The sequence below is a fragment of the Manacus vitellinus genome, unplaced genomic scaffold (assembly GCF_001715985.3).
Source record: "Manacus vitellinus isolate BGI_N305 unplaced genomic scaffold, ASM171598v3 scaffold_0_pilon, whole genome shotgun sequence".
Lineage (NCBI taxonomy): Eukaryota > Metazoa > Chordata > Aves > Passeriformes > Pipridae > Manacus > Manacus vitellinus.
In genome coordinates, this window is record NW_021938789.1 from 54,907,486 (window position 1) to 54,931,394 (window position 23,909).

Genomic DNA, 23,909 nt, shown 5'->3' on the forward strand with positions numbered 1-23,909 from the left:
GCGTGCGGGTGTCTCGGGAGCGGGAGAGCGGAGCCCGGGGCTGGGATTCCAGCGCGGCCGGGGTGTTCCGCGAGTAGGTGTTGCTGCTTTATTATCGATATTTAAGCGTTTTGTAGGCCTGCGGGCTACGGTGTTGTAAAATTGGTTAATTAATCAGGAAGTGTGTGGGGGGGAGGGCTACCAAGGAACCTGAGCGAAAGCAGCTCTTCGTTTGTCAAAGCCACTTCATCCCCTGGGTGCTGTGGTTTTTAGAGGCGGCTTCCACCTAATGTTTGCACTTCACACGACTTGTAAAGAGGTGCTCGAATCCCTTAATGAACAGTTTACATCTTTACCAGGTAAGTTTGGAAGTCTTGGCTTTCACAAAAATATATTAAAAACCCCGCAACATTTATTTAAATTGATTAGGGATACACGTATAAAATCGCTAATGTAACTCAATTGTGCAGTTGCTCTAAGTACCCTTATTTTTAGTAAAATATATTTGTGACAATGGAGGACTGTAGTAATTTTCACTAGTAGGCTTAAAGTGATGCTCTGAAGGCAGAGTAAAGATAATAAGTGTTTAGAATTGTATCGAGAGAATCATCTGAGAGGTTGAACATTCAGATAAGCGGCTGTTGCAATAGGGTGCTACTGAACGCTTACTATCATTGTTAAATATTAAGTAAACGTTAGTAATTTGAATGTCTAATGTTGTCGCTTAATCCTCCATCTGAATAACAAATAGTAAGCATAGTGAGAGTCTGGTTTTTGGATATATCTGGAGACCTTTGAAGGCCTTAAACCATCAAGGGTCTAGCCAAAGAAAAGGAGAGCAGGGAAAAGAGCTTATGAGGTAAAGTGAGTAGTGCCATTAAGAAAACTAGGGAATCTAAGGTATGAAATTTCCTTCTGATAAGAAGAACAGGAAGAACAGTCTTATGGATGTTGGGAAAGTGCTGGTGTAGTCAGTGCAGCCTTTGTTCAATTCTGTTGGAAAACCTGTAGTCAGATATTTGCTAAAACTGAATAAAATTGTACAATGGGAGTGCAATCAGAGTAATTTTTTTTGAAATAGAAAGGCTGAACTTTGGTTCCCTGAAAGATTCTGAGGTTTAAGAGCAGTCTGGATCAAACCTTTTTTACAGTAGCCAGTGCATTTAATGAGACAGGCATATAAGGAGTTTGTCTTGAGTTTTATACGTTTTCTGCCGTTGTTCAAGCTACTGCAACGTGGTCTAAAAGTAATTTTTTTTAAAGATCTTGTACAGCTGGTTGAAAAATTGCGTTTGAAGCTGACATGTAAAATCTCACTTTTAAACAAGGGTGTCACAAAGTGTGCTCCTGGTGAGTTCAGCTTTGAATGTATTTTCGTTATATTCTGTAGTGATGAACACAAAATAAATATGTTGCCAACTTGGAAGCACTGTACAGCTCTGGGTCAGAATTCAAAATGATCTTTAGAAGATTGGTAGCAGATTGGAAACCAGTGTCACTAAGCTCAGTTAACAAGAGCTGAGGGAGGAAGAGAATGCAGGAAGAAAAAATCAAAGGCCTGATTAGTGGAAAGGCTAAAGTGAACAGTAAACAGTATCCCAAAAAAACATTTGAGCACTGTAGTGCATAGTAAATTAAATATAAGTTTGATAATATGTTCTTTCAATTAGACAAGTTAATAAATGTGATTAAAGACAAGGAAAGTGATTGCTCTGTTGAATAAGGGCCTTAGCTAAAATGGTATGGTTGTTTTCTTGAACAATAGTATGTAGATACCTAGACTCTGCTAGAGTGTTAGGTTTATAAAACTTGATTTGTAGGGAAGCTTGAGAGACTTAGGCACACCAGAAAAGAAGAAACTAAGAGCAGATTTGATGAGGGCCCTCACATCTGTAAAGGGTTGGAACGTAAAGGCCAGTGATTACCTAGTCTTGGAGTTCTCTGGAGAGCAGGAGCAGAAATCCTGCTTTTTTCCTAGAAAGTGATACTGTTAAGGGCAGTCTGGTCTCTCAAGGGCCCTTACAGGTGTGAGTTTAAACAGTTCTGTTTGTAATAACCTGGTGGAATTAGAAACTTTAACTGGGGAAAACTGCTTTGCAATCTGCAAGTTCCCTCGAGCCTTGGTCTTTCTGGAGCTTTAGTAGGAAAGGCCCATGGTGTATCCTTCTGTGTCTCCTGTTTGGTGTGTTGTGGAAGAGTATGTGTGTCCTTTGCTTTCTGATAAGCACCTTTGAAAGGTGTCTTGTGCTGGTACACTGAGGGTGCCCCATTTGGTTTGGCTGTGAAAGGCAGACTGTCCAACCATTTAAATCCGTTTCACTCTGTTTATAAACTGTGTGCCTGCTAAAACGTCTGTAGTGGCTGTTACTCCACAGGGATGGGATGTTCTCTGGAAAAGAGTGAACTTCTCTGAGGAAGATGGTGAGGGATAAAATGTTAAAGGAGGGGGGGAAAAAAAGCTGATCCACTGCTTTGTCTTGATCAAAGGATGTGCATACCCTATGGTGGAAAGGGACAAAATGGAAGCATGGCCTTGATCATGTCATTAAAACATTCATATATTAATGTTGCTAATAAGGAAACAGCGGCCTATTAATGATCTTTTGGAATTACTGAATTGGAAAATTGGAGATGTTTCCAGCCAGTGCTTCTATAGATGTGGTGTGTCTTTCCATTTTTCAGCACGTGTCAAGGAGAAGGGCCTCTAGAAAGATTAGTTGTTTTTACACAGCCTGAAAAAGCCAAGAAAAGTTTTATTAGGTGACTTAAATTACTTTTAAAGCTAAGTATTTGTGTCTTGCTCAATATGAGGTACTTTTACTTCTGCTAGGAAAACGCCCAGAAGTGTTGCTTGAATGAGCTGCTGCTGCATTATTTTTCCTTAGCTATCCAGAATGTCTTGTTCCTGAGCTAGTTAAACAGGAGTTCTGTCATGAAAATCTGACTCAGTTAGTTCAACCATTAAAGATTTTCAGTCTTTTGCATCACCAGTACACAGTATGTGGTTGATTTATTTGCCAGCAGTGGTTTGGAGTTGGGATTTGGATTTTGAGTAGCTTTGCCTGTTCGATAGAAGGAAACAAACTCAGTTTAAAACATTGGGAAACTTGGATGGTGTTTCTTGTTTTATGGTTCAGACCCCCAGAACGATTGGCTCGAACTTTTGAGTACATTACAATACAAATTTTGGCAGTGTTAAATTATTTAGAACTTTTCTCTGTGCGCTGAAGCTTATAAGAAATCTCAACGTCGTCGTCTTAGGGGATTCTGCAGACTTAAAAGTTCTAGTAAGTTTTTTCTGAAAGCAAGTGTAATCAACTTTCTGATATAATCAGAAATCACAGTGTGATTTCTGTGACTTACCTTATTTTGGTGAGTTTTGATAGAATGTTTGCATGCTTCTTTTGTCTCGAGGGTGGGTATCTAACAATAGCTATGTCTAGGAATGAACCTGTGAGTATCAGATTTGGAGTTTTTCATTAATTTTCTCTTGAAGTCAAAAGAGATTGAAGGCTTGCTGGTGATGATTTTCAAAAGATGTTTTGTATGATGTTTTTGAGATGTGATCACTTGAACTAAAGTGAATAACAACTTTACTTTGTGAGGTTGAATTCTCTTCACTTCTCTGTTTTCAAAGGTGGGAAGAACAGCATTATTGGTTTCTATATAAATCTGAGAATTAAAATGAATGCAACTCCAGCTCTCTTAGTTTATTGTCACAAAAGTGAAAAATAGCAGAGTTTGGACTAGTAGGTCATTTGAGCTTTAAAATTCATAAGTCCAGAAAAATACTCTCCCCAATGGTTAATAAACATAATTTGAATTTTGGTGTAGGATGAGGGTTGAACTAGATGATTTTTGAAGGTCCCTTCCACCAATCTAAACCATCCTGTGATTCTGTGAAAAATATTTGGTCTTGAAGTAGCTGTGAACTATGTGTTTTGTAATTCTTTTCCAAGACTGTTTTGAATTCTTAGAAAATTAGACCACTTGTGACATGTTGGTCTATTGAAATTGCCATTAATAAATTTAAAGTTGTATTAAGTAGCATCCAGAGGAAGTTATTTATTTTCTATTCTACTCTATTCTTGATATATACAGGTTTATAATGTAGCTGATTCAGTAAAGAATTATTATTAAAGCTGTGTCTTAAGGAGCCTATTGTTAATACCTGATAGAAGCTTTAAATCAGATAATGCACAATTTAAATACAGTGACTACGGAAAATGTATGTGCTAGTGTATTCTTAGAGAAATGGCTAAATGGATTGTCAACTTAGTTTTTTAATAGTTTTGTTTGGTTTTTTTTTGAACAAAATTTTTCTGCATTGGCAAGGACTTTAAAACATCTTATTGCACGAGTTTGCCTTTTTTTATTTGGATGGCATTAGGATTATTATATCTGTGAATATATGTGTGATATCTGTAGGATTAGCTGTGTAGTGTTCAACTTCTTTTCTGAGAGAATGGTGTTTGAATAAGGTTTTTGTTTGCAGCCTTTTGGGACACTTGCTGTTGTCACTATTTAGATTTTACAACACGTGCAGTTGTTTATTCAGATGTTTTTATGGTAGTTAGGGCTGCAGTTTTGTATATGAGAAAGTAGCATAAAACCCTGGAATACCATCTTGAGTCACATGTATGAAAATTTAAAAAAAAATAAAATAGCCAAGGGCCAGTAGAAAGTGTTTGGTGCAGAGAGTGATGTGCACTACAGAATTCAGATTTCCTGTGTCCCACAAAGAGTTTTTAGCTGCAGAGTTATTAGTACATAGAAAATCCCTTCTGTAGTGGGTAAGGTCTGGATCCTGTGGATACCAGCCTGGTTCTGTACCTTATTTGCTCTCTGGGTGAGGTACTGGAAGACTTTTTCTGAGAATAGCAGAGCACAACATGATGTGATGCATGTGAGCAAAGGATGAGAAGTCACCTTTAATTCCCTGACTCTTGAGCACTGTATGTCTAATTTTAAGCTTTAATGTAGTTCCTTTCATGGAACTTATGCTTCTCTGGAATGCTTTTGTTTTATTTTTTTTCCAATTTTTTTTTAAGCTACTTTCTAGGCAGTAATAAGGTGGAACCCAGCATGATGATGTTGTAGTGTATGTGGTGGTGGTCTGGGTATTGAGATGTACGTGGTTACTTGAGCAGTGCAAGTCACAGGTGATGATTCCAGATGAAGTTGGGAAGTTAAGGAAATGAACCATGGATAAATGTGGCTGTAACAAGTTGTTACAAATTAGAGACTACACAATTTGTTTAAACTCTCATTTTCTATTTTTAAGGAGCAGTATCTCCAGGACAGGCTTGCTGTAGTTTCTGAATAGGTTTCTGAACTTGCAGATTAAGTAAAACTTTTAAGTGTATATGGGAGGAGTGTGGGGTGAAGTTGTACTGCTAGACTTTAAATCAACAAGGTCTGTTTTAATGTCTTAAAAACAAACACAACCATAAAAACCAAATCCTGAACCCCTGACTAACTCTGTATGTGTAAGTTAGAATGATACAAATAAAGTAGGTCTTATGAATGTTCCAAATATGTGTTGAAATTTTAAGGACACAAAACTTATGTATATGTGGAACCTCTTAGACTACTTAGTGTATTATATATGTTATACATGTTACCTTATATATGTATAAATAAAAGGTTCTACAGATGTGCAAAAATGTATGCGTATATGTGTATATGTATAAACCACATCTTCTGTAGGCTATTACCTAAGTGTGAGGCCAAAGAATTAAAGTGTCTGTGAACAAACACAAACCTTTAATTTTCCCATTAAGCCAAAAATGTGTCAACTAACTCACTTGTTTTCTCTTACTAGAAATGACTACCCCAAACAAGACCCCACCTGGTGCTGATCCAAAGCAGTTAGAGAGGACTGGTACTGTTAGAGAAATAGGCTCACAAGCAGTGTGGTCCCTTTCATCCTGTAAGCCAGGTAAAATCCTACTATCTCATGTTGACAGAAGTTTTACCTATTTTATACTAAATTGAGTTTTTTGTTTTACTTGCACGGTGAACAAACTAAACCATGTGAGCAAGAACCCACCCAGAACTGTGTAGTTGCTTCTGTGCTTTGGCATCTTGCCTGGGTGTCTTTGATTTTTGCCAAAGAGCAGCCATGCAGTTGTGTGACCTAAATGTTCTGTCTAAACTTTGTGTGGACTTGGCCATTATAGTGTAGCTCCCTAAAACCCTGCAAATAAAATAAAACAAAACTATTGTAAATGGTCCTGAAGTGCAGTTAATGATACCTGCTCAAAATATCTTAAGATCTGTGTTCTTTTCCTCTGGGGTGTTTGATTTGCTATTTCAGAGATAGCTATTGGGAATTTATCTTGTATCTTGCTGCAGCCTAAAGGGAATGATCTGTTTATGTCACAATATTGTGCTCAGGCTGAATGTGCTTGGTCTGATATCCTGGAAGCTTACTTGAAGAAAAATGTCATATGGTTTTGTTGCTTAAACAGGGGGAAAGTAATTTTTTATTGCAGATTAATCTTCAACTGCGACATTAGAACTGCAATTAGTGTGGGCAATCAATAAAAGGATGTGATTAGTAAAAGGAGAGATAATGAAGGGATAGAAAAATATAGATTTGGAATTGCTTCTTTAAATGTGATGGCATTAACTTTCAGGAATACTGGTTTTGCCATCTGTTGCTTTTTCTAGCTAGTAACTTGAAAAAGCAAAAATATTTCAGAAGACTACTTGAAAATGTTACATTTGGCTAAAATTTTATAATAAATGAATGGTCTCTGCTAACGATTTTCCCTTAGTTCAGCAAGTTAAATTACAGAATAAGTGGGAAAATCTAACTGTTAATTGGTGTTCTGACAATCAATATGAGTTACTACTTAACCATTTGAAATTCCAGGACACGTTGACATGGTTTCACACCCCACAGACTTCAACAGCATTGAGTTTTCACAAATTCCTCTGGTTTAGTTTTGTGTCAGAAAAGCATAGGCACAACTTGGGTATCTAGGAATATTTCCTTATATGTTATACCTTGGGCTACATTAGTTTGTAACAGCTGAAGAGAAGCTACATTTGCATCACAGAAATGGGAAATTCAAGACTATAACATTTTCTTTTTCTTAGGGTTTGGAGTGGATCAGTTACGAGATGATAATCTAGAAACTTACTGGCAGTCAGATGGATCACAGCCTCATTTGGTGAACATCCAATTTAGGTATTAAAAAATACTCCCTATGAGTTAGGGTGTTTTATATAACTTTGTGTTGATAACTGTTCACCAAGATAGGAATTTTGGAAGTGAAAGGACTCCTGCATTAATCCTGTTACCCAGCTGGTAAGAAACCAGTTAGATGGCATTTATAAAAGTGAGATTTTCAAATGTAATGATTTACTAAATGCCTAAATAAGCAAGCAAAAGAAAGGTTTAATAGTATGTCATTTGTGACAGCGTCACATTTACCTACCTAAGGTGACTTTTATCCAGACTTTCTGTCTTTGAGAGTAATTTGAAGGATAGATGGTTGTTGTTAAAGTAGTCCTGTGTAACCTGACAGCCGAGTTTGAGAAACCTTTTTTATTCTATTCTGTGTAGGATGCTTTCAGTACTTTTTCTTTAACCAAACTTAAGATGATGTTGGATGTTTGTCACTTTTTTTTATTTGCTTTTTTGAGAACCCCTTGGTATAACAAGAGAGCTGATATTTGATAAGCTAAACATAAGCTTCATTACATACAAGTGCTTATTTGGCATCTTGGCCCATTTCTTGGTATTCTGACATTTCTGAAGGCAGACAAAGGAGAACACTGAAAATCAACTGTGTGTACATAACCTAAGGTGAAAAAACCACCTTGTTCTTTAACAGCAAGTTTCTTATAAATCAGTAGACACACATATTCATTTTTAGAACATTTAAATCCTTAGTCGTTGCAAGCTAGCAATAACCTGATCCTGAATATTTTTCTTTATGGTGCTTACATAGCTTGTGTTGCTTCTTGCAGAAGAAAAACAACAGTGAAGACATTATGCATTTATGCAGACTACAAATCTGATGAAAGTTACACTCCAAGCAAAATCTCTGTCAGAGTAGGAAATAATTTTCATAATCTCCAGGAAATCCGGGTAGGTCTCTGATGCTTTGCTTTGTGTCTTAAGATTGTTCTCTCTCATTAGGACATCTGATGTAGAAAAATCAGTTTGGGAGGTAAAATATGGCATTGTGCCTGAAGTGGGAAAATGGCTGGGTTTATTTTGATATTTGCTTTTAGTTTTTGCCATGTAAATTTACTCGTCTGGTTTCTGGTTTTTTATTAGGCTCCATTGCCAACATCGTTATCATGGACTTGATATATGGAGCCTATAATGGGATAGAGAGCAGGGGTTTCCAGAACTAGGCTGTTTAGAGTTGGTTAAACTTTGATTTTACTCATGTAAAATACCTGCAGATGTATGCATTGCATGCATCAAAAGGGAAACTTAGCTTTTAAATGCTTGCATATTTTTTTTTTTTTTTAAAGCATGAATTTGAGTAATTTTTTCATTAATGACTTGCTTAGCTGTTGAGTCTCATTACTAGGACTTGGAATTTAAAACTACAGATTTTAATTATAGGCATGTATGGTGCATAAATATTTTAGAGTCTGGATTTCATTGTTGGGAGGCTGCATATTCTCTTACCAACTGGCAGCATCTGATTCAAAGCTAACTTTGAGACTCTGGAAAGAGAAATTAGGACACAAAGGCAGATAAGCAGTTCTAGAAAGGTTTCTTTGTATTCTGCTGGTTAGAGAATCTTTATGTAAGGGAGAATCTGCTCCATATCTTCTAATAGCTGACTCCAGCAGCTGCTGGTGGTAAGAGCTAGTGGAATTGCAGCTAACTTTTCTGTAATCATACACAGAGCAAACAAGATACCAACTTAAATTGAAAGTAATGTAAATATGTTCATTAATGATATTTAACTTTTGAGTACAGTTTCTAATTTTTTGTAAAGCTTTTTTTTTATATATTGGACAGTCTCTGAGATGAATTGTGAAAATTTGTGAAAGGGATGCAGTTTTTTAACAATATGATGCAAACTCCAATTTCCAGTTCTGAAGATATGCTTAAGACTTTGAATGACACATAGAGTTGTACTGTTTTATTAATGTTTTATTTACAAAAGTGTAATAGTCAAACCCAGTATTTTTTCATAGTGATGTTTCTAGCCAGAACAAATGAGACCAGATTTGAGTTGCTTTAACTGCTTAGTTTTGCTTACCTTCTGATAAATAGTAAAAGCAGATTTAAATTAGTCTATGATCTTATTAGATGTCCACCTTCTAAACTAATCAGGTTTACAGGTATAAGCAGGGCCTCATGTTTCAAAATCTTCTTCTCTAGAGCTCAGTAGCTACTGGCAGATACTTTGGGAAGGTCTAACTTACCAGCTTTATATGGCAGGTTTTACAATAACAGAAGGATTGGAATGACAAGAAAAGGGAGATGCTAAATAGTGGTTTGAATTTTTATTTCTGGGTTTTTTATTATTTTCATTTTGCTTTTCAATCCCAACAGTTTGAAGTCCCAAGAGTGATGCATAAGTAGAAGGCTGTAGATGCAGTGGGAGTAAAAATGGGGTAGCAAATATGTATGCCTCTTATGTTAGCACTCTGTCCTTTCAATGATTTGTGATGTTCTCTCAAGCTTTGACCTTTACTTTTATCCTAAATCTTAAATGGAGAGGTCTTGATGTGTTTTATTTTTTTTAAAAAGTATTTAATTAAATATTCTTTCAAAAGAAATGAATCATCACATTACTTTGACTTTCAGCAGCAGCAAATTCTATCTTTTAATCTTCCTAATTGTACTGTAGCAATCTGGGAGCTGATCACTGTGTGTAGAACAGTAACAGCAGTTGGATCTTTTCCCTGTTAACTGCGGGTCAGTTTTCCGAGTGTCCACTAGATGTCATTGTTGTCCTTAATTATCAGTTTGGTTCTGCACTTTTATCTACTCTTTCAATAACTAAATGATTATCCTTTTTGTAATAATGCTTGTACAGTATTATGCATATAACTCCCTAGCTTAAGTTTCTTATACAGTGGTAAACTTCCACTCGTGAGGGTATATCTGTTATTAACATATTAAATATCTACAGAAACAATAAAATGCATAACAGGTGTATTAGTCTTCTGCAGTTTCACAGGAAATATTTCTTTTTTCTTGCTAAGAATGGGATTCTGCATATAATGTATTTAGTTAAAAATGGCACTTCTAAATGAAACAAATTACTAGGATTTTTTATAGTATACGAATGTGACCACAATATGTTGCACAAGAGAGTAATTCTTATGTGTACCACATCCTCAGGTACTTTTTTTTACTTCAAAACTGAGAAGAAAATATGGTCATGCTTCTTTGTGACCACCCTGGTGTTACCTGTTCCTATGAATTTTCATATTTCCTAAACTGCTTGATATTCAGAATGTGTTTTTTAAATTTTCCTTTAGTCCTGAAAATTTCTCTTTTCTTCAGCTTCTCTGACACGTAGGCAGGTTATTAAAGCAGTGTGAACTATTATGAGCTCTTTAGAGGAATCTGCTTAATTATACAGTGATTCCATTGGCTTCAGGACTGATTAACTGGATGGAAAATCAGGCTAAATTATTTTCTATTTTTCTGTGGATGTTTGCCCAGCTCATAGTGTCTAATGAATGTGTTTTCTTTCCTAATGGTCTGATTTTCAACACAGTGCAATATGCTGTTAGGCTAAATTGTGTCATGAATGTAAGATTAGCTTTAGTTTGTGTTCTGGTGTGTAGACATGCCTTTTTTTGGAACCTAAAATGAAATTATTTTCTGAATAAAATGTTTTTTTCCCCTCTGAGATACAAGTTGTTTGTATCCCATTGTATGGATGAGAACAGCCATCATAATCTGGCAGTGTTATTCCCTTACTCAGCTGGAACTGAAGTTGTGTGCAGTCAGCCTTCTCCTCTAACTTAAGTACCTTTTTATCACAGCTGTCAAGCTTGGAGAGCAAGGATTTTCTTATTTCCAGTCGTGGAGTTTTCCCACATAATGGTTCAAACAAGTCTGGATGGACAAGACAGTCTATAACAGATTCCAGAACAGAATCCAGACTCTTCACTATGCAATTTAAGTTATTACACTTTCTCATGGTATGAAAGTAACCCTGCAAAGGATGTGAGTGAAATACTGGCTGCAAGAGATCTCTGGTCTCCTCAAGTGATGCTCACCTGCCTGTTGCTTTTGGACCCTCTCCAAGACATTTAGGTCTTCAGCAGTTCACTTTACCATGAAAAGATTAAGTGTTGTGATGCTTAGTGTTGCAGGTAGGGTTTCAGGTTGTAGTCTGTATTCATATATACATTCACCTTGTAGTTTCAGTGGCTTCTGCTGTCATCCTATAATGGAGGGTCTTTACACTGCAAAGCAAGACACCTGTAAACTCTTGCATTGGTCACTTCTACAGCTTTGGATAAAAAATACACTCTGGGAAGGTGTGGATCAGACTTTCTGAAATTAGCTTCTTCTCATATCGGTTCACATCTGAGAAGCACTGGGGTTTAATCCCAAAATTAAAGTTGCCTCAAGAGGCAGGACCCCTCCTGAAAGAGCCAGTCTTCTATTCTGCTGTGCCCTGTAGAGGACTCAGCAGCAGAATATGCCATAGTAACTAGGTAAGGTGCAGCTAGACAGGGATAATTTCTTTCCCATTCCAGGGGGAGTTAGTTCTTGCAGCTTTCTGGGCTTTCACCTGGTTTTTGATTTTGAAATGGGACGTGTTTTTTGTTTGGCTGCTCGTAGTTGAGAGAAACTGGCAAGCTTTGTGATAGGAACAAAACGTTGCTGGTGCCTGACATTGCTGTGCTTACTTTGCTTTTCAAACTGTTTCAAGGTAGTAATCATCCACTTGTAGATGAGCTGTATTAGTGCTCAGGCCTAGTGGGAAATGATCAGAAATACCCCACTGAAGAGGAGGGAGCCAGGAAGCATCTGACCATGGATCTGCTGTGTTTATGCAGTAGGGCAAATTTGCAAGCAGATAATGTGGCTTTGTGTTACCAAGGTAAGCAAGGTCTCTGCTCTTTCGTTTTTCAGAAGCCATTCAGTCTGAAACAAAGCTACTTGAACAGGGTAACTCCCCTGGCTGACAACCTTTATAGGTGTGCAGTGCTCCATCACCAGGCAGGGATGGACAGCCCTTATGCAGGGAAAAGACACATTATCACTTGAGATCCCATGGAGCAGACTCTGCATCGAAGAACGATGCCAAGTATTAAACATTGCTTTGCAAGAGGCCTGCTTGAATTCAGTCCCTGTATGCTTTCCTCCTGGAACAAAAGCCTACTTAACCTTTTCAACAAGAGTCTGTTCTGAAGATGGCTTTGAAGACTCAGGTGAAAGCCCTGTTATCATAGTACACTTCTGCTGGCAACGGTGCAAGGCCTTTGTTTCAACTTTTTTTTGGTTGGTTTTTTCTTTGGTTTTTTTTCCTGGTTTGATTTGTTTTGGGTTTTTTTGGTTTGTTGGGATTTTTTTTGTTGGATTACTGTCTGGTTTGTTTTCAGTTTGTTTTCTATCCTTTTGGTCTTGCTTGGTGTTCTGTGACCAGGTGCAGCCCCAGCAGCCTCCCTGGTGGCCCAGTGTTGTAGCTGAGCACCACGGACAGGGCTCCTTCTTCATTGTTGTAAGAGATTCTGCACTACAGTGGGGAATTATCTACTGGAGGAATGCCCAAACTGGGGGGCTTTTCCAAGGGGTAATTAAGGAAGTGTGACCCTACTATAATCTCTTTACCTTACAGCGTCTGGTGATTGTAGTGAGGAGGCTGGACTTGTCTAGACATTTTCTGAAATTCAGCACTAGCAATCTCAACCTGTTTTCTGTATGCAAATTGCCATAGGACTGTTGTAAGGTAATGCATCACGAAAATGTATTCTTTTGAGTCTCTAATCAAACATCTGTAAGGTGCATTTTAAATTGCTTTCCATTGAAGATGGAGTACTGAGTTGTTAATCCTTTAGATCCTTGACTAGGCTTCAAGTACTTCGGTTAGAGACCATTCCTCTGTGTTCTTTCTTCCATGTAAGAAAAGAGGCATTTCTGACCCCTCATTATTCCTTGAGTTCAGAATGTCAATTAAAAATAGTCAGTCTGCTTTCTGCAAGCTATACTTGATGCTAAGAAAAGACCAAGTAAACTTTTAGTTTTATAGAATTTCGAACTGTAGTCTTTCCTGTCTGTCTCTAGGATGCTCTCTAGGTGAGGTCATACATCCTCTTGTTCATTTTGGTTGTTATCTTGCTATTATGGTGGTTGAGTATGGATTTAGTTCATCAGGATGCAGACAGTACTTGTTCTTGCATCTAAAATTTACTGGTACTGGAAATCTGCACAGCAGGGCAGTAGAATGACCCACTGGTATTGGTTAGTTATTAAGCCTTGTGATTGATGTTAAAGATAGGAATCAAGTTTAGGAAGCAGGGTTATTTCCATATGAACTTGGCACTTCATACATGTTTCCACTTTCCAGCAGAGGATGTTTTGTGAGTCACCAACTGGGATGTTCACATGAAATCATCTTTACAAAAGGAAGACAAATTTAATGACATAACATCACTGTTCCCTGCCAATGTCGTCACATTCTACATAATATGACCTTTTCTTCATTCCTATGCTTATGAAAATGAACTAATATATGCTTCAAACTGTGGAAAGTATGAACAAGATGACAATTTTCCTGCCCTTTTAAGCTTTTGAATGGTAATACATTAGAACAGAGCTGTGCAATCATGAGAAATGCACTTACTGAAATAGCCTTTTATGCATATGGAAGTGTTTGTGTGTGTACAAACAGGGAGATCCACATTAGATCTAGAAGAATTCTGAAGCATGGAAGATTATTTTGGTCCACACGTCATAAAATTGTTAAAGCATTTTTATCTTGTTCTGAAATGGTATTTTAAGAGAAATAAATATCTCTTCTGTTGGATCTTAGAGGAAAACTAAAAATTGGTTTTATGCTGTGGTATGTGTTGCATGGAGAAAGATACTTTTTCTCATGTTTTGTATCCCAGCATTCAAAACCAAATCTATGAAGGAACCTTTTCTTGCCACAGAAGGGCTCAATTAGGCAAGGGTACCTTAAAGAGGCCCAGTATTTTTAATACTGTCAGTCTGACTTTACTTTCTGAAGCAGAGGAAAAGCAATGTGAAACAAAGTGGCAGCTGCTCTCTGGAAGGCAGGAACTTGATGAAGTACAGAGCTTTCCTCCAGGGAACTCAAGTGTATAGAGACTAGGAACTGATCGAAGCAGTAAATGTTACATATGTGTGAAAGCCCTGCCTTGAATTATAACCTTTCTTCATGAGTATTTGATCTAAGTTTTACCATGGGAAAGAAATTGGAAAAAGTGTATGATTTTTTTCGTGTAAAAGTGAAAGAGCTTCTCTTTCCACTGCCAATGACTAAAGGCAATATAACTTATTAATCAATTATTTATGTTAGGCTCTGGAATCATGGAACCATAGAAAGGTTTGGGTTGGAAGGGACGTCTAGTTCCAACCCTCCTGCCATGGGCAGGGACACCTTCCACGGGATCAGATTGCTCAGAGCCCCATCCAACTTGTCCTTGAACACTTCAGGAATGTGGCATTCACAGCTTCCCTGGGCAACCTGTGCCAGAGCATCACCACCCTCCCAGTAAAGAATTTATTCCTCATATCTAATCTAAACCTTAGTTTAAAGCCATTTCCCCTTGTCCTGTCACTACAGGCCCTTGTAAAATGTTTCTCTCCCTCTTCCTTGTAGGCTCCCCTCAGGTACTGAAGGCCACAATTAGGTCACACCTAAACCTTCTCTTCCTGTAGCAAGTGCTTGATTACATGGTTTCATCTCTTTTCTGTGAACCAAGTTCTAGTAGGAGGATCTGAAGAGATTTCCTAAAAAGCTTGTTTGTTAAATATTTTACTTCTGTAAAAATCTTTCTGGTACCAGTGGCTTAAAAATTCAGGTTTTTAAAAACATATGTTATCAATGCAGGAAAACTGCATTTTCCCTCCAAAATGATGGGGGACTTTCTCACTGGCTTTAATGCAGGCTTTCACTAGTGTATTCTAATTACAATGCTCTAAATAAGTTCCAGTCCTTTGGACATAAGCAGGTTGCAAATAGTTCTCTATGTACCTTTCTCTGTGAGAGGGAAAGAGCCAGATACTGGAACTTTTTATATTAGTATTTTTTTAAAAAAGCAGGGAGAGAATTGTGGCCTTACAGCAGATATAGGATAGTATAGGAAACCACCTGCAGATTTAGGTGAGCATATTCTCCAGCACTCTTTTGAAGTATGTAGGATAATACTACTGTTGTAGAATGGTAATCTTATTAGTCATCTGTTAGGAAGGTGATTTGTTTGTAGTCTGTGCAGATTATCTCTGCTATGGAACCAGTATCCCGAGTCAAAGTCCACACTGGGTTGTGTCCAGTTTATACCTGACTGAAACTTGTAATTGTGTTCTTCATTTTGGTACCAATTTGTAATCACTTGGCATTTTTGTTCAAATGAACTAGTTCTGTCTAGAATTGCCTAGTTTCCCCTGGTATAATTTACCTAAAAGCTCCCTCAAAAAGCACCATATACAATTAAGTTCCTTCCAGTTAAGAACAGTCCTTAAAACCCGTTGTTCCCATTTGTTCATCAGTTTGCTATACTGACTCAGCTTTTCTTGGTAACATTTTTCAGAAAAGCTTTTCAGTAGTGCTTGGTTATTGATTAAACAGCTGTTAGGGATTTAATATACTGTGTATACTTCTGGGTTGTTCACCAAATTTGTGGCTTTCTGGAATCCGTATTTCCTTATTGATTATCTCTGTGATTGTCCCCTGTGCTACAGACTTCACAGATGGTTGCAGTAAGCTTTTCAATCTTTGTAGCATCTCTATAATACCCAAAGTAGTAGAATAGAGCCATGAAAGATTCCTGGTTTTCTGTGATAGTTTCTTGCCTTTTTTATATCCCTGAAGGATTTGTTCAGGAAAGATCTGAATAGTGGAGATCAGTGTACTAATAGACTAACCCCTTTACCATTCCTAATTAGTAAAAGTGAAGAATCTCTTCTTCACAAGATTTTGTTATGGATGGTCAATGTGTTAATAAAAGTTCTGTAAAGACTAGGGCATGTCATTTTTCCTCTTTGCACATGCTGTCAGTGGCATGGCCATGCTGCTGACCTACAAAAGTTCTAGCTAGAGTTTTGGAATAGTCCTCCTTTTTTCCTAATTTTATTTTTAAGTCTACCATCTTCTGCAGCTGATTTACACACATGGTACTTTTGGCTTTTGTGAAAGCATTTTATGTAGCCTTTAACCCCTCGTGCTACATATAGCATCTCTTTGTTTCTTTTAAACCATGGCCTTTTCTGTTTAATGCTTATATAGAGCAGAGATGCTGATCTGTCTCTCTTTGATAGCATTACCAAATTTTTGGAGCTCCTAGAGAGATCAGTCAAATGTCTGTGTTCTTCAGCTCCTAGGAATTGACCCAAATCTCTGTATTTATGTACAATAGATCATATATATTTAAAACAGTAGCCCCCACACCCTTCGCTCCTTGAAATTCAAGTTGTAATCAAACTTTGTGTGCTATCAGGCTGAGGGAGGAAAAGCATGTTTTTCTTTTACATGCTCAAATGTAGTGAAAATCCCTGTGGACAGTTGTGTTTACAAGGGTAACTGTCTGCATTCAATTGTGGGTTATAAAAGTGCTTGCTTGAATAAATACACGGAGCTATCAGACAGAACAACCAATAGTTCGTTGGACTAATTGACCTTGTCAGTAGAATAGAAACACTTGCAAATAAAATTCCCATTGCCAGCAAAGTTGCAACTGAAAACCCCTGAAGAAACTGTGTATATCCTCTAACTATCTTGGAATGCAATGATTCAAGCAGCAGACATGTGTGGTGGGAGGGGGCAGGAGGGGGGAATCATTAACTAAGAAAGTTGTACGTACCAGCATTTTTCAGTGGTCTCTTTTTGCAGCGTGAGGCTGTGAGCATTCCTAAAATCCTTAAGTAGTTCACTTTCCATTTTCAGAGCTGTGTTTTCTACCAATTGTTATTACTTCTCCCATACCTCGGTTCCCCTTGTATTATTTGTTTTGCTGGTCTGCTTTTATTATAATGTAGCCTTTTCAGAAAAGGCAAAAATGTTTGGCGAGTAACCACAGCATGTTGTAATGAGGGTGGAGTATGTTTGTCATTCTACAGCAATGGTTGACTTACATGAATGCCAGTGTCTATAACCACACATGCTGGGGCAGTTTATCTTTTTGAATATATTTGAATTGCATAACAGTGGAAAAGAATTACAGTAAATATCAGAATATTTGGTCTTCCAATCACAAGCACCATTTTTTACTTTACCAGTGATGAGTCATGTATCTTCTCATTAAAAAAAGGAAAATATTTCACTCCAGAAATAAGTCTTCACAAATGAATTAGTCATATATCAGACATTTCCTTTTAAAAGTTTGGGTAATGTCACACAGGTGGAAGTAGTATTAAAAAAAAAGCAACAGTGAAAGACACAACAGGCTTCACTGTGTACTATAAAAACACGATTTTATTTTGGTTAGAAAACAAAACAGGAAAAATGGCATTTGGAAAATAAAGTCTGAAAAACAGTCTCGTTAGCTGCTAAATAAACTTCAGAGATGAAGGTTTAAAAAAAACACCAAGATTTGTGAAAGGGAGGGGGGGGAATAGTGTATTTCACCTTAAGTAAGGGACAATGTGTAATAAGGGATTTTGTGGTTTTACAGCTCGGTGCATGTGTTTGAAAGCTGTTCTCTCAGCAACGTGGGTGGCAGGTTATGCTACCATATAATGTATTGTAGTTGGCTCTCCACACTTGTCAGGGTTAGTGTTCAACCATTCGGAAAATTTTCCCATTGTTCTATCATGTGAACCAAGGCTAGTGTTGAATTCCCAATAACCTTCTGCAGGAAAAAGAGGTTTAATTAGAAGGTTTGAAATTTGATTACTTCTGTTATTGTCTTAATGTACTTCTCTCTAATTTAGGTGCTTATCTGCAAATGCAATCAGTTTTTGCTCGGAAAGATGAAAAACAAACTTAACTCTGCACTGCAGTTGCTTCAACACTTTAAAAAGAAAACTTGTATGCTCAATTCTGTCTTTCTTCAGCATTAACACTCTATTTCCATCTTAAACATGTTTGCTTTAGATGGATCATAGCTTTTGGCAGCTACTGCATTTTTAGCAAATAATACTGTTTCTAGTAAGAGTTGCAAAAAAAAAAACTTTGTGTGAGGTCCTTGTAAACTGAACCTTGGGAACGTTATGTTATTTCTGTATTTTCCCTTCTTTTGTGCTTCTTCTCTATTTGTGTCATGGTTATAAATTACATCGTTTGAACTAGAGAATTAAAAACATTTTATTTTGTGATTCCTGTAATTTAAAAAAGAGAATGTTTGGTTTATGTGTATTTTTTTTTTATTTTTACCTGTTATTTTAGAGACTGGCACGCAGAGAAATAAGCAATTATGGTATTGAAATTCCATTGTGCCAGCACCTCTGGGGCATAATCCAAAAAAACCCAGAAAAATCGCCTGCTGGGTTGTATGCAGTATGCTTGTGTGAACATCAGTGTCTGCTGTTCACACATCATTTTTTACTGGAAGTTCCTGTTGGAATAAAGGTTCTGTGTTTGGAGAGTGCAGTGGGATATTTGTTGGTCAATGGTTTTTCATAGTTCGTAGGGATTTCTAATTACAGTTTACCAGTGTGGGCTCACTAGATACTTCTTGCAGATAATCATTAATGCTTCGGAAGTAACAGAAACAAGCAGGGGTTTGGCAACATAAACACTGTATCAAGAAAGAGCTTCATGCTCTTCATTTGTCATTCTCCTGAAGACTGAACATGGGAGTGAGGAATAAGGTGGATGGGTGCAGGAGGACATGACAGCATGACAGAAGACTCATATTCTCATACACTTCCCTACTTCAGTATTTAACCCCTTCCCTTCCTTTCCCCTTGCCCCCTCCCTTCTTAATGCACATGTGGTGTCTAGTTGGCATTTCAAAACAGTACAAGTGCATCCAGAGTTCCAGCTTCTGCTGGCTTTCCATGTTCATGCTCATCTGGAATGTCTTCCTGGTGCTCAGTCAGATGACCCACCCCCAGTTCATCAGAACTCATTTTAACTGTAGTTCACAAAATGTGTCATGCTATTCACTTGCAAACTGTAGCACGTAACAACATCTATTTTATCATTTGTGTTTAATCTCTCAGCGTTTGGGCATATTGTTGGAGACCCTGGTAGACAAAATGTTTAATGCAGGGGCAGGTGATTGCAGTTTCAAGTCTTTTGCTGAATTCATAAAAGTTAAGAGAAAAGGAAATGATTCTAAACCAGATTGTAAAGTTCAAGCTAGGTAAAGTGTCATGGTTTGCCTTGATACACAAGATGATTATCTATTTATCCAACTGAATAAACACTGCTAAAGTCCTTTTACTATTATAATTGACAGTGATAAATGATGTCAGTGTATGCTTGCCAGTATGGAAAGTCTGCTTTTGGTTATCTGTGTAAAAAAATACTACAGGCTGACTTCACCTGTGGGGCTTTTTGGTTCCTGCCCCCCTTGATTGTGGTTAAGATCATGTCATATGACCACAGAACTATAAACATGTGTGTCTTTTCCTTCAGAGAAGTAATTGCAAAAGTGCATGTCTTTCCTTTTTAGTGTTACCAATATGGTAATGGTCTGGTTCTTAGGTATAGATTAGCTTAATTTCCTTTGCAGATGAAAGCATAACGCTTTCCCACCCAGGTGTGGTCTTCTATGGTAGACAGCAAATTACTTAAGAGTTTATATTACTTCTTTATAACTCCTTGTGAACAAATGTGCCACAATCCATTGAAGAAATTAAACCAACAGGTTGTTTGGGCACAGAATTAGGTTTTTCTGATAACTGCCAAGGGGAAAGCCTGCACTCTGAATTTCCTTACAGTATTAATTACTGTGACAACATTGTGCACCTCTTAATTTTTCTTGCTTGTAAAGAGTTGAAGGAAAGCTTCTGATAACTGTTAATTGTGTGTGTTCCAAGGAGAAGTTGATGTGTGGATGGTCAGTTAAGTTTTTATCTTGGATGTTTGAAGAGGTTCCTGGTCACATAAAGCTCGAAGGTTGGAGCTAGGGAAAACAGAACATTTTTCTTGTCTTTGTTTGCCTGCTGTATTATTTATTGGCTTTTGGGGAAGTATGTGGAGAAGGAATGTTGAGTATTCCAGGAGGACTCTAGACACCTGACTTTACAGTTACTTAGTGGAGCAAAACGTTAGGTACCACTGAAGAAACTGGAACAAGGCTCTTCTTTAATCTCTAGGGAGCAGCATGTTAGGAAAGAGGTCTTGAAATTATGTTTTTCTGTATTAAAGGGCCCTGCACACTGCATGGAAATTGTTAAATAGAGCACTGTTTACCTATCTCCTCTTCTTCTCCCCCCCTACCACATTCTGCAACTGTTCTCTTTTCCCAGTCTAGAAATTCCCCAGACCTGAGAAATCTGAAATTATCTCCTCCGATTTTTGGATCCCATCTGTGAAAACACCATGGCAGTCTAATACTGAACCCCAGCATTTGCACTGAAAGATTTAAACCAGAGTTGCTGTCAAAGCTGACAGTAAGATGTTGCTCACTCAGTCGTGCTTTTCTGTTTCTGGAGAGGTTGCTAGCCAGTGGGAGACACTTTGCAGTGGCCTTTGAGGTATTTTTTTCCACACACTGAAGTAGGATTGGGAGGATAAAGTCAGTGAATTATAAACAATCATCTTTGATTTACCTGATAGCCTTCACAGACTTAATTGTGGAGAGTAATCCCTAGAGGAAGCACCAGATAATTTCAGACGTTGAGAAGTGCTAAGGACATGCAGAAAGGTCAAAGATTGATTCTGATTCCTCTGGGTGCTACTGCTAGCACAGTATTAAAATTCTTCAAAGAGAAAAGACAGCAGGTGATATTTAGTTTGGGTTAAACATAAAAGATATAAAAGGAATGGGAATTTTCTAGGGTATCTAAGAATGAAAAGTTTTGTGCTGTCATCTCAACTGGTGCTGGTCAGCTGACACACCACACCTCATTTTATTTCACTTAAACTTGTAGGCACCAGCAACTAGAAACTTCCTGTGACTATGTTAACCACTCTTTAACATCTAGCAGTGGGGTGGAGGGAGGAAGAGGTCCCAATTTAAAAGAAATTAGGACCCAATCGGTCCACCACTTATTATTTTTTTATATGTGTGGCTTCCATGTTGTAGTATCTTTGTTTGCATCAGTACAAACTCAGTCAGATTTGACTATTCATAGTATGTATTCCCTTGTGGCAAAGTTATCAGGTGATGCCACTAATTCAGATTTAAAAAACCCCACGAAACAATTCCATAAAACGCATTGGATGTGCCATGCTTTGTCAGGTTAGCACCAAAAGAAACAACCAAAAATTTCCATAAATTCATGGAGATAAAATAAAGAAATCAATGTATTTTATGTAGATAAACAAGGGGCTTTTATCATTACAATCAGCCCTTTTCTTTTTTTCCTTGTTCCTGAAGCCCAGCATTGTAGTGGAAAGCTGAGATTATTTATGGTGTCATTAGGAAAGCAGTTGCAGAAAGGAGTTCTGTTCATGTGGTAAATTAAAGCAATTTGTTGATCAGAAGAAAATGCCACCTGGCAAGTGGTAGATATCTAGAACAAACACAGGGTTCTTGAGCATGAGGTTCAGTTGCTTCAGAGCTGTCATGACAGTTCTTTCTAGAGTTAGGTCTTGGTCCCTTGATTGCTGCAATGTTATTTTATTCAGGGATCATATGTTTGTGTGTAGCTTTGATGAGAACCCTGCCAGACAGAGCATAAATTCAACTCTTTGCAAAGTTTTTTTTTGAGGGGGTGGGAAGGCATTGAATGTGATGTTGTGCTGTTCCTTATCTCAAGTAGTATGTGGAAATGTTTCTATAGATATGAAGTATAATTTATTTCTTTCTGAGGGCTGTTCTCTGTCTTAAATCTGTCAGAAGATAACTGAGATCATGTGTTTGAGTCAGAAAAACCTTTCCCAGGATTTTTCCATTTTCTGCACGAACACACAGGAGAGAGTGGAATGAGAATAATAACGTAGCATGTGTGTCTGGCTTGAGGGCCTGTGCTCTCTAGCTGCCTTCATCCAATTCCTAAACTAGGTTTATCTAACAGTCCTATTTTATTTCAGAATGAATTCTGGAGTGTTTTATGTCTCATCTTAAAGGAATGTTAACAAATACAGTTTTTATTGAGGCTTTTTATGAACGCTGTTCTCAGTCACAGTCTTCAAGTGAACCATGAGAGTCTAGCCCCTAATACTTATTACTCCTTTTCTAATTATTATTTTTCTCCCCCTCTGTATCTGTCAGAGGTCAAATTCAACTGTGAGTATGAGGGATTTTTTTGATTATTTCTACTAGCAAATGCAGAAAATTCTAATTTGTTTCTCTTAGATTGAGATTAATTTCTTACTTCTTAGGAAGATGATGTTATTGAGTAACATTACTAAGATAAGGTTAATCAAATTGTATGTTTCAAAAACAGTTTCAATTCCATGTCAGAAGTGATTTAGGAAAATTTTGAAGTAGTCTTCCCTCTGAATAGGTCTCTGTTGTCATTATGTTGGTCACCATGTTTAGCTGAGAGGTTTTCATGAATCAGCTGTGAGTAAATCCAGCACTGCTGGGGTAAGAACTTCTATTGTGGAATTAGTAGAGTTTCTTCTTTTTCATTATAACTTCATTTATGTGTCATGAGGACATAAAGATTTACTTGCATAGCAGAAATAAATTAAGCAGAGGAGCATATCTATATATATTTACAGGACTTGTAGATATACAAAAAGTCATATATATTTGTAATCCAATTCCATCACCTTGTTACTGACTTCACTTTTCTAAGCAGTAAGATGGTATCCAACAGTAGCTCTAGATTTAGGACTTAGTGGACCTGTTGGTAAGAAAGTTTTCAATTAAGTTGTTCTCGCTCTCTGGTTTTTTCCCTCTGCTCCCTCATGCTTCAGGAGCAAACTTACAGTGTAATTTAATTTTGATTCTCACACAGTTTATAGTGAAGAGCTCATGTTCTTAGTCTGTAGAATGTAGCAGTAAGGCTATCCCACACTGCTGTTTACAGCAGAATTGCTGTTGCAGTGAGGTAGCCAGTAGCCCAGCACTGTATAGCACTATCTGAATACCTTTTTGAACTGTACATTCTGGGAGTGAATGGTGACTCAAGGAACCTTTGGCTCCTAGAAAGAAGTCAAGAAATAGAATTCATCTAGATTGAAAGAAGCAGAGTCCAGACTCTGACCTCCACATTAAACAGTGAAACAAAGCCTTGCATTTTTTTGGTCATGCTTACATATCAATTTGTAGGAAAACACAAGCAAAAGGTAAAAACTCTGCTGTGTTTTTTCCACTACATTAAAAAAAATTGTGTTTAGATGTAAAATTAAATACTTCCATTGGGCAACAGTCCTGATTCCAGCTTTGGAAATTTATGGAAGTGTATTCTGGCTCTTATAAAACTACCCAGCTGAACCTCTGACAGATATACTCATATTTCTTCTCTTCTGAAGTTCTTTCGTATGGAAATATATCTGCAGTGAGACATGTTTATGAATTTGGGATCTTTCTTAGATGAGACATTGCATTGCATTTTAAATTTGCACAAATAGTTTTCACAACAGTCTTTTACGTTTGTTTCCAGTGAGTAAATATTCCTTGAGTTGAGCATTAGGTCTGCTCTGGATCCTGTGAAATGTTACTCTACATTTGCTTATTGAAGCCTGGTTACAATGCACTGGAGTAATTTTACAGTTTATCAGGTT

The 23,909-nt window shown here is 37.4% G+C and overlaps 1 protein-coding gene across 1 annotated transcript in view; it reads left to right on the top strand.

The window, feature by feature from the left end:
• The first annotated feature begins 146 nt into the window (after positions 1-146).
• ANAPC10 (anaphase promoting complex subunit 10) overlaps positions 147-23,909 on the top strand; it is a 35,512-nt gene continuing 11,749 nt past the window's right edge. The window contains exons 1-4 of the mRNA XM_008919316.3: positions 147-338; positions 5,804-5,920; positions 7,087-7,177; positions 7,963-8,083. Coding sequence (XP_008917564.2) covers positions 269-338; positions 5,804-5,920; positions 7,087-7,177; positions 7,963-8,083 — 399 coding nt within the window. The 5' untranslated portion in view covers positions 147-268. The remainder of the gene's footprint in view (positions 339-5,803; positions 5,921-7,086; positions 7,178-7,962; positions 8,084-23,909) is intronic.